This window comes from Pipistrellus hanaki (genome assembly GCF_964339955.1).
Source record: "Pipistrellus hanaki genome assembly, chromosome: 8".
Lineage (NCBI taxonomy): Eukaryota > Metazoa > Chordata > Mammalia > Chiroptera > Vespertilionidae > Pipistrellus > Pipistrellus hanaki.
Genome location: NC_140510.1, coordinates 65,676,490 through 65,692,959, shown reverse-complemented (window position 1 = coordinate 65,692,959; position 16,470 = coordinate 65,676,490). Strand labels below are relative to the sequence as shown.

General features: G+C 39.4%; 1 protein-coding gene across 2 annotated transcripts in view; it reads right to left on the bottom strand.

Moving 5' to 3' along the window:
* EPHA4 (EPH receptor A4) overlaps positions 1-16,470 on the bottom strand; it is a 135,386-nt gene that overhangs the window by 54,641 nt on the left and 64,275 nt on the right. For both annotated transcript variants that reach the window (XM_084891388.1, XM_084891389.1), the window contains exon 5: positions 4,383-4,721. In XM_084891388.1, the coding sequence (XP_084747514.1) occupies positions 4,383-4,721 (339 nt within the window). The remainder of the gene's footprint in view (positions 1-4,382; positions 4,722-16,470) is intronic.

Here is a 16,470-nt window from a genome sequence, read left to right as displayed (position 1 = left end):
TTGGGACAACCAGAAATGTCCCCAGACATTGCCAAAAAATGTCTGGAGAGGAACCTGGAATAGCTATGGTGGAGGTACAGCTAGCTTACTGTTTTGCCCTTGGAAGTAAATACTTTGCCTGGTAGGGTGGGGCTTAAAGGGTTGAAGGGAAGGCAGGATTCAGATGTATTCTGATAATTCTGCTGAAGCATTTTTGGAATTTTCCCCACTCTTAAAATTGCCTTTAGAGCCAGTTTCTGAACATCAGAGAGAAATAAGCCCCACGTGCTCATGCTCATAGCTCATGTCTATGTCCTTGGAGTCACAGAATTTTAGGGTTGGAAAAGATCTTAGAGACCAGCTAGGTTTAAATAATTATATAATCCATCAACTATCTGAACTCCTGTGAACTCAGAGTTTTCAAGATGTTGGTCACTGGGACACTACAGCTGTGCTGAAGAGAGATTAGCAGATGTATTTCACTGTGAAATATCTGGAACAGTGTCACATGCAAAATAAAACTCAAACATCACTGCCCTTGGGTACAATTTGGGGTTAGTATAGATGATCAGCTATAGGATTTCATAAGGACTTAAAATAACACAATCTAGAGAATGGTCCAGCCCTATGGCTGGAAGATGGGTGTGGGAGTCTGGGGGTGCACAGTAAAAACAGGCTCACTGATATTAAGATCTGCTGGCAGCCATCACAGCATTTTAGCAAAAATATTCACAGTTCTGTTGCTCGGCCAGGAAAACCTTATTTCATTTATACAGCATTTTTCTCTCCTAGTGACACATGCTGTATTTATTTGCCTGAGATGGTCCACTTAAGTAAAAGTAAACCAAAGGAAAGCCATCTAGAAAACAAATCACCCAGCAGTCTGCTTATCCATTTTTCATAAACATCAGAGCCATCTCCTTCTAAACAAAAGACAGAGCAGTTGCCAGAGGATAGAAAGTGAAGGAAAGGGAAATAAGTTTTCAAGGGCAATCTCACTCTGTCCCTTTTGGTCTGTAATGTTGCAAAGGCATTCTAAGGAGAACATCCATTATCCTTGTTTTTGTGTGGGGCAACTTCAATTGGAGCTCCCACCCACCACCCTCTCCCCACCTCTCCTTCACTGGTCTTGGCATAGAGGTGGGAGTGGGGGTGACTTATCTCATGAAGAGGATTTGGGAGAAGAACTATGTCTCGGCTCTACCCACTCTGCTCTCTCAAACATGCCTAACTGCCCAGAGTGACCATTTGGACAAACTTAGGGGAACAAGCTTTATATGGAAGGGAGCCTACAATTGGCCAGCTGGGCTAGAGTGTCTGGGGGTGACACTGGGTAAGGGTTACTAGAGCTAGCTAGCCCTTTTGACCACAGATATAAAGCTGACATTCTTACATCAGTTGATCAGCAACAAAGCTGAGATTCTGAGTTCCCTTTGTCTTATCTTCTGGGTCAATTAGTTTTGAACTCAGGAGGGGAGGGAAAAGGTGTCAATAGCCCCTAAGACTCCACAGTAAAGATGTAGGTTAGAATAGTTTAAAAAGCCATGTGAGAAGACCAGCCCATTCACACCACATTCTACAACTAAAGGATCAAAGCCCAGTTACAGCTACACCTCCTCGCCCAGTCAGCTCTCACAAATGGGGAGAATGCCAAGCAGAATATATGAGTGCTATTAATTATGTAATAATTTAAAAAGAAGGGAGCTCTCTCTGGTTTCAAGTGTCACTGGCTCTGACATTAGCTTGGATGAGTCATTTCACCTTCACCGGGCTGTTCATCTGTGGTCTCAGAAGTGGTGATGATAAAACCAGAAACTCTAGAGGGTTTTATGTGTGTTCTTAAATATGTTACTGATGAGAGAAAGAACCCTGTGAAAACTGAGCAAAAATGAGAGCCATAAAACTTTGTGGCCTCCAGGTTGTAAATGCTAACATTCCTTGATTCTGTGTATTCCTCATAGAGTGAGACATCATTGCCTATAGAGGTTCCTTAGGAATTTAATTTAATGAAATAATAGAAACGGTTGCAATTAGAATATAATTGTGAATGTGCAAATATGCTTAGGAGAGCTTTGATAGCGTTTATGGTTGCTACATTCCACCAGAATTTTGGCCTACATTATTAATCTGCCCACTATGAAGAAAGGGTTTGTTAATCAAAGATAAACTACCCCCAATGAGTTTGAATTAGTGAGCTCCAAATTATGGTAGGATAATGAGGCAGGACTGTGCACATATACAACGCGGCTAAGCAAAAGCTTTCTGGCTGGCCACATAGGAGGTCTCCTTATTGAAAGATTTATTTTTAATTTTGAACAGCTTCCCAGCATCACCCTTCATGAAAATTAAAATAAGGAGCTGGAATTTTGTCCTATTCAGCAAACCTCCTGCCAGGACTGCTCACCATGGCGGAGAAAACAACCTCACTGTGTCAGAGGAATTCCCTGTCCACCTTTCTCTTAGATCTAAAAGAATTACACCTACATTTTTCGTCCAACTCTGACAGTTTTCTTCCTTCATTGTAGAGGGAGCCTCTGTAGCCTGTCTTCGTCCCACTCCTTGCCCCTTCTGGCCTGGCGGGGGTTGACATAATCCTTTGGCTTAAATCCTTAGGTGTATAGAGAGTCATAGACGTCTCCCCACAAAATCTGTGGGAGCCAAGCCTGTCCTCAGCACTTCTCCCAGAGGCTGTTCCCTGCCAAAGAGGATGACTTCACCTGTACACGAAGGCCTCAGAGTCTCCAATCCTAGTTCTAATTCAGTGAAGAACACGAAGCGGTGATGTGTTTTGAGAAAAACTGGAAAGGTGCTTCAGGGCTGAACATAAGGATATGGATTGGCTCACAAATCAGACTCTCCAGCGTGTGCAGAGATCACTCTGCACCTCATTGTCTCCTTTGAACACAGACACACCAGTGACACCAATGCATTTCCCAGGATCAACATGTGGTATATCCAGGGCATTCTCCCAAAAGAGCACTGATCTAAGTCTGTACGTCACAGAGTACTTGTGATGCCATCTGACCCTCCTAAATCAATGGTCGGCAAACTCATTTAGTCAACAGAGCCAAATATCAACAGTACAAAGATCAAAATTTCTTTTGAGAGCCATATTTTTAAAACTTAAACGTCTTCTAACACCACTTCTTCAAAATAGACTCACCCAGGCCTTGGTATTTTGTGGAAGAGCCACACTCAAAGGGCCAAAGAGTCGCATGTGGCTCGCGAGCCGTGGTTTGCTGACCACAGTCCTAAATCATTCTAGTTTTTATAGGAAAATAAAACCAATGGCCACAAATAGTGTTCACAAACCAGAAGTGCAGAAATACAATACAAAAGCATAACCGGAGATTGGTTCATACCACATATTTTAAAAGACCAGCCACCTTTGTATCACCGAAGCTGCCTTTGGGGGAGATTTGCCTTTCTAGCTCCAGTTCAAAATCTCCCCCAAGTCTTAACTTTTTATTTATTCTAGAGAGTTCAGGGGAAAGTGGAAAAATAATGGCTTTGGGTAGGGACACTGGAATACTTCTCACTAGAGATCAATTAGTACAGACATATTTTACCTAACTATTGAGTGCACTTACTGAAACATGCATTTAAGAGAAAAGTGCAGGAAGAGGTGATAGGATTGTGGGCAATTTATAATGCTTTGCCGGCAAAGTTTGTTGTTCTTAAGAGCCTCACTGAAGGATAAACTGCAGTTTTTTTTCCTCCTCCCTTTAACTCTCCAGAAATAAGTAACAGGGAGCTGGCAATGGAAAACATGTGGCAGAAGTCCAGAATGGAAAATTCGCATGAGGATGTGTGGAAACTTCTTCAGGGGAGGAATGGGGATGAGTGGGTCAGGGGCTGGAGCCTAGAATTCTAGATTCTACTTTACATTTTTAAGTATCTGATATTCAAGATTTTGTAATAGTTCTGCAGTTCATGCAGCATGAACAGAAAATATAAATATACTACAGCAAATATAAATGTACCAATACAGATTAGTAAAAATCAATTTTATAATTCTAAATAATCTATAAATGCTCTAATGCCCAACCATGGACATTGTGATTAAAATGGCCAGTCCAAATCCCTTTAAAAAAAATCTAGCATGGGGTGACCCAGCTCACCCGACTGTTATCTGGTTTCCATCACTCTCTTTGTCTTAATTTAATATCTTCCTCCTAGTACAGGGTATGTTATGCAGTTAATGTCCACAACTTTATTTGTTAAATGAATAAATGTTCATCTAAGAGTCTTTTGTATTATAACACAGCTCACATGTTTATGATTAAGTCCATGTAGTTCTACTTTAATTATGGAACTTTAATATCATTCACGGATATCAACACAAGCCCCTTCTCTATACCGTGCACATTTAGATCATATAATAAGGTGGATCTGCTTCCTACCTGCTTGGTTGGTTGTCACGGTGACAGACACTGACTGATCCGGGCTAGGGTTATACTTGGACACTCCGTTCACCGCCCAGATTTCAAAGGTGTAATTGGTATGAGCCAGGAGGTCGGTGATGGAGACTTTAGTGGTCTTCAGGCCATTCTGCTGTGGGGTGTAGTGGACCCCACTGCCACAGGGTCGGCACTTGCTAGAATCACCAGCTCCACATTTCTTGCACACCACATTGTAGGAAATGTCCTGGCGGCCGCCTGTGTTCTGAGGACTGCTCCATTCCAAGTTCACTGAAGTCTCATTGACTTTTGAAATCAAGTTTAGGGGAGCCGATGGTGGGCCTGGAGAAAGAGAAAAAACATACCATCACACCAAGAACTGTAAGGATCCTTTTGGAATCTCTCAGTTTCTACTGTTTCCTGCAACTTCAACAGGTAGATAATACAATGCAAAAAAGAAATTGAGTTAGCAAAAAGGTCTTTTAAAATAATAGAATAGAAAACTGTGTAGGTGTGAGTGTCATTTTCATTTGTGTGCAAACAAATGTGGCAGTGCCTGCCACTCTGAGATATAAGGACACTCTACATCAAATGAGCTCCAAGTCCAGGCTTCCTCTCTGAAGTGGCAGGAAAAGATCACAATTCATCCAGTCTCGATCTTATCTGAAAAAAATGGGTATGCAAATGCAATTCTAGTTCCCATAGCTGTTGTGGGACTCTGCTAAATTAAGAGAGATAGATACCACTTCTGAAGATAAATCATGATTCCTAAGTTGAGTGTATCATCAATATAAAGGAAGATTAAATTGTTTGTTGGGTAATTAGTTGGAACTGGTTTAACCTGGTTGCAAAGATGTTGAAGGAAAGTCCCATGGTTGAAACATCCCAGCTTGAGGCAGATAATACACAGAGGGACCCAAACGGTCAGCCCTTGAATTGACGAGGGCTGCTAAGGCTTTGCTTTTACAAAAGACCTACATTAGTGCCTGTTTCCACCAATGCAGAGAAATCCAAAAATGATATTTGCACTCATGAAAAAATGGAGAAAAAGTGTTTTGCATTTGTTTTGCAACATGCTGTTATAGAAGCAGCGTGCACCCTGCACGCCAACCTTCTTCCCCAGAAACTCAGCATTGAAGCATCAAGCTGCCTTAGCTGTGTCTGTCAGCATCTGTGTTACTTCGTGCCTCCCTTAGCAAGATGTGCCCTAAGGTGATGTGCCATTTCAGCTTAAGAAAGATTTCACAGAAACTTTCAACTTTTAGATAGGGGGGGTGGGGGTGGGGGGGAGAGAACCTGTACTCATTCCAATGGACATGCAAGAGTTTCTGAAATATGAATAGTGGTGATGGAATAAAACAACTGATCCCAACAGATAGTGGTGATTTAACAACAATAATAATAGATAAGACTGTAGAACAATGATGGATCTCTCTTGCTGTAGATTAGTTATTATAAGCCAAGAAGTTACGACACAAAAGAATTCAAGAAGAAAAATAAGTGTGGGAGACATGAGAGGTAATTTTGTCCTGGTCTGAGCTGGTTCCAAAGTTTTAAAAGACATCTCCACACTCTAATCAAGAATATTTATTCAATGCGACAGTCAGAAAGCCCTCTCTTTTCCTTCTCCTTTCACATGGTGATCCTCTAAGAAAAGAGCCAAAAGTGGGTTTTAATGAAAGTTTGGGATGTCTTTCTCACTGTTTCTATTCTACTTCTACTTTATCTGTAATGACTGCTTTGAGGAAAGTTACCTGGAGGCCTGCGGGAAGTCAGGAGAAGTGTTATCTAGAGGACCACAATGGAATGTACTGTTTCAATGTAGCCTCTGAGAGACAGTTGCATGTAATCTACATACAAGGGGTTATATTCAGTACTATTCAGCTAATGGTAATGAAGAGCTAAAGAATTTTGGTGATAATACTGAATAAGGCCAATTCAGTCTCCCTTTCTCTTTGTACAGCTTAATTGAAGGCTTTATTTTAACATGGTAAGTTTGCCCTCCCTATGTCCCCTTGAGACTAATTATGTCTTCTGCTCCTTTGCCTGTTCTGTGAGCCTTACAGGGAAACCAATGTGGCAAAATTTGTGTTAAACGTAAGATTACCTCACAGAAATCTCCAGAAATAAAATACCAGTGTTCTTCTTGTTTACATTTTCAAATTTGTATTAATGGTCCTTTGGAAAATAACAGGGTCAAACAAATGGTTTCTGAATAAACAAATAGAGCTCTTTAAAATCACAGACTCCTAGAGCCAGATAGGATGGTAAAGATCATTTGGTCAAATAACTTCATCTTACTAGTAAAGATAAGGAAATTGAGACCCAAGAAATGAACCTGATAATATGGAAAGTTTGTGCAATCTAATTTGTGGCAGAATCTAACATCCTTAAGGACTAACTCCATTTTGGGGTTATTTCTACTCCACAATATGGCCCCCATTTAAGGTATAAGAAGAACAAAATCAGCAGTTTCAACCAAAGTTTGAGATGTAAAGGTAGGAAGAGGGAGTGAGTATCATCAGACCTTTTCAGGTTCTGTAGAAGCTTGCCACTGTGGTGAAATCCTTACTAATTTGCTGAAGCTGACTACAGCTTGGTTTATAAAATAGGTCAGCCACTGGTTCTCATTGTGCTGCAAGGTTCTAGGGTTAAATGAGAGTGACTCTCAAATCCATTAACCTCCTTGCCAAGGTTCCTGGTCCACTTTCACATGGGAAAATGTGACACAATGAACCAAGCACCACAGAAGCAAAAAGTCAGTAATTAGTATGTGGGATGAGGCATGGCAGTGTCTAAACAGAGAAGAAATAGAGCAGAAAACTAAATGGTCACAGGGCTCAGAGATATAACACAGCCACGTGGGGGGTTGGGGGGGGGGGTGCAGGGGGAGAATGATTCAGGATTTCTAATTGGAGGGCTGGCAGGAAAACTAGTAGTAGCCAGCCCAGAACAACCTTCTTCCTTTGGGAAGAATACTTCGGTAGATGCTCAGGAAAAGAAGGAAAATTAGGTCAATTCAAGTTCAATGTTGTCTTCATGAATGGTCTGGTGAATGGTCTGGTCAATATGTTTTATGTTTTGTTGCCATGTGGAATGATGGTTATATGAGCATAGTTGTATTGGCACAGAATTGAGGTAGGGAGGAAGAGAATATAGAAATGTCACCCAGTATGATTATAACATTGGCCTGCACAGGAACTGGGAAAGGAAAAATGCCTTATAAATTAAAATCATAATGTCAGTTATATTTTTTGTGGGATTTTTTTCTTTTCTTTTTCCCTTTTGCCATTTAAATGATAATAACATATGAAGTGTGTTTCCATTTAAAGGAGGGGTCATCTCTTCTTCAGAAAAGAAAGAATTTTCTTCTCAAACAAAAGAAAATAATAGGGATTTTAATACAGTCAAAAGTCAATACTTAGCAGCACCTTAAAACAATCAACTGTAGAGATGGCTAAAAAGGAAACAGGCCTTCTAAGTTACATGAATTCTCTGAGTAAATACAAACGATCCAGAAAGAAAAAAATCGTAACTTTTAGATTACCTTCTCTTTTGTTCATGTAAGATTATGTCTGGATATTTAGGAACAATTATATTTCTGAAAGGTAACAAAATTTCTCATCAGAAATATATCCACCTGCAAATAAGTCTCCAATTACAAATACAAGATGTATCACAGAGAAGAATAAAGGTGGCATTTGTTTTAATTTTCTAGTCTTTATATTGACATCATGTCCACTGAGCAGACACCAGCCTCAGGCAGCTTGTGGGTCATTGTGAATAGTAGGGTTTTATGCTTTCTAAAGCTACTCAGTCAGGCCTGAATGTAGGGCTGATAGCAACCTGCACATGGTATCACTCCACCATTCGGGTCTTTATTTCTAGTTCCTATTTTGTTTGGAACAGGGTTTGCTAATGCAACACTTATCATGAGTCTATATGCTGCTCCAGACAAGAACTGATGTCTTCATTTCCTGGTGTCTACCATGAATCGTAGTTCAGAGCAAGCTCAATAAATATTTGACGAGTCAAAGAATAAGTGAATGACTGCACAGAAGGCTAACAAAATCCTCAAATGCATCGATGCCGAACTATCTCCAGTGTGTTTTTAAATGTGTGAATTAATACAGCTTTCTCTGAGCTAAAGTAGTATTAGTCAGTTTTCACGTACACATTCATGAGCATGAAGCCCTGTAAAGGAGTATCTCAACGTAATTAGTTTAATTCAGTTTCTTCTTTTCTATAATTTAAAAACACTTTGGAAAAAGTAAGGAGGGCTATAAATATTATTCGTGGTTACTTCTTTTGAGAGGGATTGAAGGGTCATTCATTTATTCAATAAATATATATATATATTGAAAGTCCAGTATTTGTCTCCTGCTCTAGAAGAAAAAGAAAACAAAATTTGGTTTATTTTGATACTACACTGGATAGTTGAAGGAAGGGAAGCTGGGAGAAAGAAAAAAACGAAGGAAGCTAAATGAGCCCCGGGGGATGTATCCTCTCTTGTTTTTAGAGCTCCCTAACCAACCACTCAACCAATGTGGCTGGCAATTTAAAATTGGGCTTTACCCCTGACCTGCTTGGAGCACCATCCAATGCACCAAGGTTGTGAGTTTGATCCCCTGTTAGGGCACACACAGGAGACAGCCAATGAATGCATGAATGGGTGGTCAGTATTTCTTTCTCTTTCTCTAAAAATCAATAATAATTTTTTTAAAAAAATTCAGGCTCCATCAATTAAAGTTGTATTCATTTGGGATTGATTATTATGACTTTCCTTTCTCCATCTTGAAGAAATATATATTCCTTGAAGGTCATGCTATATTCAGGCATGACATTATGAAACACTTTATTTCTGAAGTGTCAATTTTAGCATTTTAAGAAGTCAGCTAGCATATTTCTCATTAGCCTTTATAGAGCTATAGTTCTTTTATTTTTATCACCAAAATTAAGACATTTTAAAATACAAATCAATCAATAATTGAAGTGTGTTTAAGGAAAAACAAATGTCCTTCCATTACATTTTTTACTTTATTTATAGAACCCCTTGGAATTCACATATAAGCTGAAGATTCTCTCCCTGCATCCAGGAACAGGGATAAGTATGTAAGCTATTTCAAACTTCTCATGTTTAAAGAGCCCTTCACACTTTAAATATAATTTAGTGGCATAGATAATAGCTGTACTATGAGGACCAAAAGTGAAATGCAATAGCCCTGAACTTGAGGATCCTTTAGAGCAGTGCCCAACAAGCTTTCTCTTTAGAGGGCCAGGTAGTCAATATTTCAGGTTGTATGGGCTACATGGCCTCTGTAGCAACTACTCAGTCTGGCCAATGTACTACAAAAGCAGCCATTGACAATACCTAAACCAACGGTGTGGCTGCGTTCCCAGAACATTCTATGTGCAAAAGTGGAACAGCTGAATTTTGCCTGCAGGTCAGGTCATATTTTGCTTGCAACCCCTGCCCCAGAGAATTTGACGGGGAAATGAACCCTCTTCCCAGGAAAATGCTCACAGTAATCCACAATTTTACACCTAATTCTAGGGGCTTTGAGCATACCTGGAACCTATCAGAGGAGTTCAGTCCAAGAACCTCAGATTGAACATTTATACCGCCCAGATAACAACTCCGGCTTCTAAATGCCAAGTTACACCTACTTTCGTTGACTAAAGAAGCAATAAAATAGGCAGAATATGGTGGCCTATTTTTTGAGTTTTTCATTGCTCTGAAAGAAATGGGTCCTGCATTTCTTGCCACTGTGAATAAATTTAATGAACATCTATTCACTTTGCTGGTGTGAAATACTTGCTGTATCACACAGTAGGCACTGGTGTAAGGTGTTACAATGGGAAATTATGATTTTTCTAGTGGGATGTCAACTTGCATTCAGTTGACAGCAGTTTGACAGTATGAAGTCCAGAAAAAAACTATAACCAAATTACAACAGAAGCAAAGCACAATCATATAATATCATGTTACATCATGTCAGATCATGAAAAAATTTTGATCTTCCTTAACCTATCATGTGCTCTCCTCTGGGAAAAGCAAGCATTCAGAAATGAACCCCACACTACCTAGAGAAAATAAGTGAACGTGACATATAAGAAGGGCAACATTTCAAGTATGAAAGAAAATTCCAGTAATTCCACAAATCTTAGTTCTTTCTGAAGAATAATTTTTGAATAGTTTCTAGAACACATGTTCTGGCTCATCAAGGATTTAAAGAAGCCCCATTTGGGACAACCTAATGTTTATATATCTATAAGAAATCTATATGAGCCTTCAATTCAGAAAGAATCAGCCAACACTGAACCTAAAGTCCTAAGTGCCTCTGATATGAACTAGGTCTTTGGTATAAACCATTTCATGGAAAATCTAGGTCAGGACAGCTGCAACCTACGTATTCCACTCCGAACTCACAGGTCAGGAAATATGGACTTTTTCATTATCATAGGAGTAACTGGAACTTTAGCAAATGGTAGAAATCTGTAGTGATAATTGCATTTAGAAGTAAGTTGGGACAATGTGTCATATAAACCTTAACTTCTTATTTCTTATAACAAATTCTTATAAAGTATGAACAGATTCCAGGACTAAGGGAAGAATAAGTCAAGTTGAAAACTCATATTGTTAGAAAAACTTTAAACATGCAACTCAAGTACTTTAGATTTGGTAGCTCTGCATGGAATTCTCTCCTCTAGTTTTTTCAATAGCTGCCTCCTTAACCCTCTGGTTTCAACTCAAAACTCACCCTCCTCATTCCTGACTACTCTATGCAAAGTAAAATTCTCTCGTTCTTTCATTTTACCCTACCATGTCATCTTTTGTGTTTTCCTTACTGTGAGAATTTTAAATTACCTTGTTCATTATTTATTTCCCCATTATAACAGAAGCTCTGTGAGAACAGAAAATAGTTTTTCATCTGATTTCGTCCTTCCAGAGATGACAAACTTATAGTAGATGCTCATTAAGTATCTGACGAATAAATGAATGAAAGATGCTATATCTCCCTAGCACTTGCATATATCACAAAAGCTGTTAAAATACAAAGGTTTAAAAAGATAAAGTCTGTAACCAAGGCTAGCAGACAGTTGACAGGAAACCAATGTAGCTGGGTTCATAGAGAGTGGTTTCCAGAGCTACCGGTGATTTTTAATACTTGATTGATTTTAATCATCATTTAAAAATTCAATGCTTGAGCCATGAAATTAATTCTGGGTGTGAAAAGAGCATACCCCTAGAGTATGGGCAGAAACATAACTCTTAAATGATCAATCTATTTAAGCCCTACTCTTACCCTACTAAAATGCCAAGGCAACCAAGACACATCTTCTGAGGAAGAGGCACCTTGGGTCTTGAGTTCAATGCCATAAGTCTTCATTGATCATGTGCAACTTTTGGGCTGTCTACTGATACTTCAGTGCCTTAGCTGTAAAACCCTCCAACCCTTCATATAAGCCTTTGTTAATCTCTCTCCAGCTGAATGACAGGTTATAAGGCAGAGTAAATGGGTATATATGTTTTTTACTGAAATAATGCATTCCCCCATGACAGTTGTATATGTTGCCCCCACTAATTGCTTTCTCTCAGCCCTGCAGCCTTGGGTTAGTTTACATTAAAACTGCTGTTCAGAAACACCTCATCTGAGATCTATGAACAGAGCATAACCTTTTATCACAGAAGTTTGTGTTTTAACAGTAAACTGCCTATTATTAAAACACAGAACCATTTGGATCCATCGATCATTGACTGATGCCATGAAATACTCTTGGCTTCCTATACAGGTAACTCCTTGTTGAAAATTTGCCACCATGTTTTTTTCTAGTTTATGTATTTTCCCATTCTCCATTGTAGGAACCTTTGTGTCTTTTCTTTTCTAGGTTAATTGGTGAAGTAATTTTTTTTGAGGTGATTAGTTCATGGCTGGAGTATTCTATAAACTCCCAGTTACTACCCAGAGGAAGCTACAATATGAACAATGAAGAAAAGTAACATGTATTTAAATCATAAATATTTTTATTTAGAATCAACTAGCCTGAGAACTAATTCTAATTTCTTCAGAAGCACCTTTTCATCCTTTATTTTAGCCCCATGATAAAATCTGACAGAAAAGTATCTACTAGCCATAGCAACTGGAAACTAAGTTAAGCCACTTGACAAAATTAACAACCAATGGTACAAAGTTATGATCAAAAACCCTGATTCCAGGGCTAAAACAACCACTGTCACAAGGATTTAAACAAGGCAAGGGAAAAAGGAATCGTAACGATGAATTCTTTGTAGAACAAGCTGGAACGCTCCCAACTTTCTCATTTCACCCCAAGTAACATTTTTCTAGCTTCCCTGACGTTGATGCTGGCAACTGTGGGCGTTGTTTCCTGGATGGCGCGGTTGTCTTAGCTGGGTTGTCCTCTCTACCTGGTTCCTAACTTGCACAGAGGAGTGTAACTGGAAGTCTATGTTAAATGTCTTTCCCTGGGTGGATGGTCACAGGAGAGTGGGAGGCAATGATATCTATGCAATAGGAGTCTCCCTGTTCAGCTTCTGCTGAGCTGTAAAGAGCACGTGGAACAAAAATCAACTACGAGAGGAAAATCAAAACGCTGATAGCAAAGAAGGTAACTAGCTCTCACCCCAGGAAATCTCAAGGAATGTATAATTGACCCTGTTTCATAGAAGCATGCTGTGCACAACTGCTCTATGACTTCTATGAATAGTGTAAAAAAATGTTATCCAGAAATGACAGGGCTCGGTGGATAATAAGCCATTCTTAATTATTCATGGTGGTGGGAAACATGTAAAAACCTGGCTGAATGGCATTCGCAGATTATTTAAGCCTTTCACTTGGGCATACATTAGTGTTCCTCACTCGTATGCATTTTCCAGCTGAATTCACATTGTACTATTAACCCCTATAGAATGGGAAGTAGGTTGGGAGTTAAAAAGGACACTACAATACCACTGCTTTAATGCAACTCACTCAATGAGATGATACCTGATCTGTATTAAAGCTTTACAAAATTTTGCAAATAACAAAATGGCAAGTGAGCATCAGCCTTGGGTCCACCTCGTTCCTTTCACTTAGCACACTGGGTCCAACTAGCTCCTTTCATCTATATTCTAAATTGTCATTGGATAAGAAATGTATTCTTGGGTTCTCTGGATGTATTTTTTTTGTTAGTATTATAATGCTGAAAGGTAATTCAGAAAAAAGAGACGAGGGTGTGGCTCACTTATTAGCTGATGTCGGACCTTGAACAACTGACATTTCACTAAAGGAGCAGCCTGGAAATGGAATGGGTCGGCAAAGGCTGCACCCAAATCATCAAAACATCTTTGGTTGCTTTGGTTGGTTTGAAAGGTCAGGGGATGGACACTGGCTAATAGGCAGCAGAACCATGTCATGTAATCTAGCAATAGGAGAGCTAATGTCTCAATTTAAATTTTAGACTTATGACAAATGAAATGTAGTATGAAACTACACTCGTATATTGCCAATTTGATCAACATGAAATAATAAATTTCCTGAAAATCTTAGAGACAAGAGTTTTCATAAAAGTATGTTCATAACAATGATTGATTCCATGGATGATGCAACATGGGGTGGTTAGAGATCAATCTATAGATCCTCTGAAACACTTTCAGTAACAAAACTTGGGGAATCGGCTTATACTCTCTCTCTTCTACGAACCAGTCTTTCCCTAGATCTAACGGCACTCTCATTAATCAGTTTCTTAGAATGCCCTTCCCTTTCGTGTTATTAGTTACTTGCAGCTTTAAAGCAAAAAAGAAATATGTTCTTGGGTAGAAAAAAAAAAAAAGGAGTTTACTTGAAACTGGGAACTGCCTTTTATCCTATGGTTTTAAACATCAAAGCCACATGCTAGACTATCCCTCCCAAAATCCCTCAGCCAGACTGTTAAGCATGAAAATCTTTGGGGTAAAGAATTAATCTGAACATCATACCTTCAAGGGTTTATTTGAAAATGCTTATGAGATTTCCAAAATTAAAGCACTTAAAAAAAAAGTCTCTCTCTTCTCCTGACCTTGGGAACAAGTAAGGACGATGTTATTTTAATTTGCATCAGATTTTAACAACACAGTCACAGAGCCACTGGGATCCACACTGGGTTTGCACTGAAGATTGCTCATCATTTCATTATGGTTCATTATGTTGATAACTGTCAGAGAGCATTAGAAATGAAGGCTTTGAGTAATAGAACTGAAATGGTAATTTTAAAACAATACACTTTCTGGAGGAAATACATTGGCACACTAAATTCAATTTAAAAAGGCAAATGTAGAGACAAAGTAAGTGATGTTTGCCGTTCAGAGCTAGGCTATTCAATTGCTTGATAACCTAAACCTGCAAAAAGCTTTTTCAAATCAAGATCTTTCGTCATAGATCTTGGTAAATTTGCCCTCATTAGCTCTAAGCAACTCCAGGATAAATTGTCCTAAAAGCTGCAATTTTGGAATATTTTAGGCTATGTCTAAGTATCAATCACCCAGTCTTTGTTTGTTTGGCACAGCTGACTGAATTATTCAAGGCCGTTTACTTGGAGACAGATTTGTGAAGGCCCTTTAAGTTGGCAATCTAAAATAATAATCTCTTATTTACAGAGTGCTCCCGATCACAGGGCTCAAATAAGTTTCATCAAACAAGTTAAATAAGGAGCACCCAGCAGCGCAAGAACAGATTTCCAATTGAAAAATACGCAAAGCCACTCTGGTAATGGTGCTCAGAAGTAAAGTTGCCAAAATAACAAATTAGCTATTTCTTTCTAGATACACAAAACCAATTTACTTCTTCTACAAGGCATTTTTTTCCCAGGTACATTTTAAAACACAATAAAGGGTTGGAAAGTTACTTTATGTGTAATATTGGTTCAGCCTCCTGGGGGAGTGGGAGGGGACGGGAAGACCTTTTTCACTATAATCACTGAACAAGAGACTAAGTGACAAAAGGCACTCAGTCCTCCTGCATAGGCAGGCAGCTGACATCTCCAACACTGGGATCGCCAGACAACATTCCTGATGACAGGGAAAAGGAAAGGGAAGGTGAACAAGATCTGAAGGGGAAGGGCTGGCTATCTGCAGAGTTAAAGAACATTAACTTCATTCATTAAAATCACTCTGAAATTTCTCCTAAAAAAACGATTTATGGAATAAAAATCCCTTCATAACTTAAATGCCATCCTTGTGTCTATCAAGGTCTAGGTGTCTGCCTTGTTAGCAATGTCACCAAAAGCCCCATCACCTTTTTTCTTCCGCAGTCCCCACTAGTTTACTGCCAGAAGAGTGTCAATGGGAATGGTCACCTGGGACATGTAACCATTCCCATTGACATTCTCTGGCAGTAACCTAGTGGGGACTTCAGAAGAAAACACAAACAAAAGAAGCTCCGCAGTGAGTGTATTGGATTATGCAACTCCACACCAGATGGATTTTCTTCATGTGGGAGATAAATGAAGTATTCGATTTCCATTAAGGAAGAATGTTCAGAATCCTGGAAATATCTTCAGAGAGTCACCACTGAGCGGGAGAGCAGCCCTAAAATTTAGAGGCATGGAAGGGAGGGTCCTCCTTTGTCTCCTGCTATCCATCAGGGAGGATCTAACTCTTAGAAAGGGAAAGGGGTCCACAGAACAGCAGCCTCAGCAGCGTCTGGGAACTTGTTAGAAAAGCAGAATATCAGGCCTGGCATCTGCTGATCACTAGGTGCTTTCCATGCACATCAACATTTAAAATAGTGTTCTAACAGGTGCTGATTATCTTCTTGAAAATATTCAGATGATTCCTCCATTGAAATGTCTATCTATCAGGCAGACGCTGACGTTAACCCACCCAGAGGCTCCGTGGGAAATCTCCCCCAAGATAAAGTTTATTTTATCATTGAATTCTCTCATGTTCTCTAGCAATGGAGATGGCGTGCAGAACTTCTTAGGCGTCTCCCGCTAAATTAGCCAATGCCGCATGTGTTCACCTGGTCTAGTCGTGCTCCAAGTGAACAAAAACTTGATTTTATGAGCCAGTGGAGCAGAATCTCTCAGTGGCTGAAAGAATGAGTCTCAGTTCGTG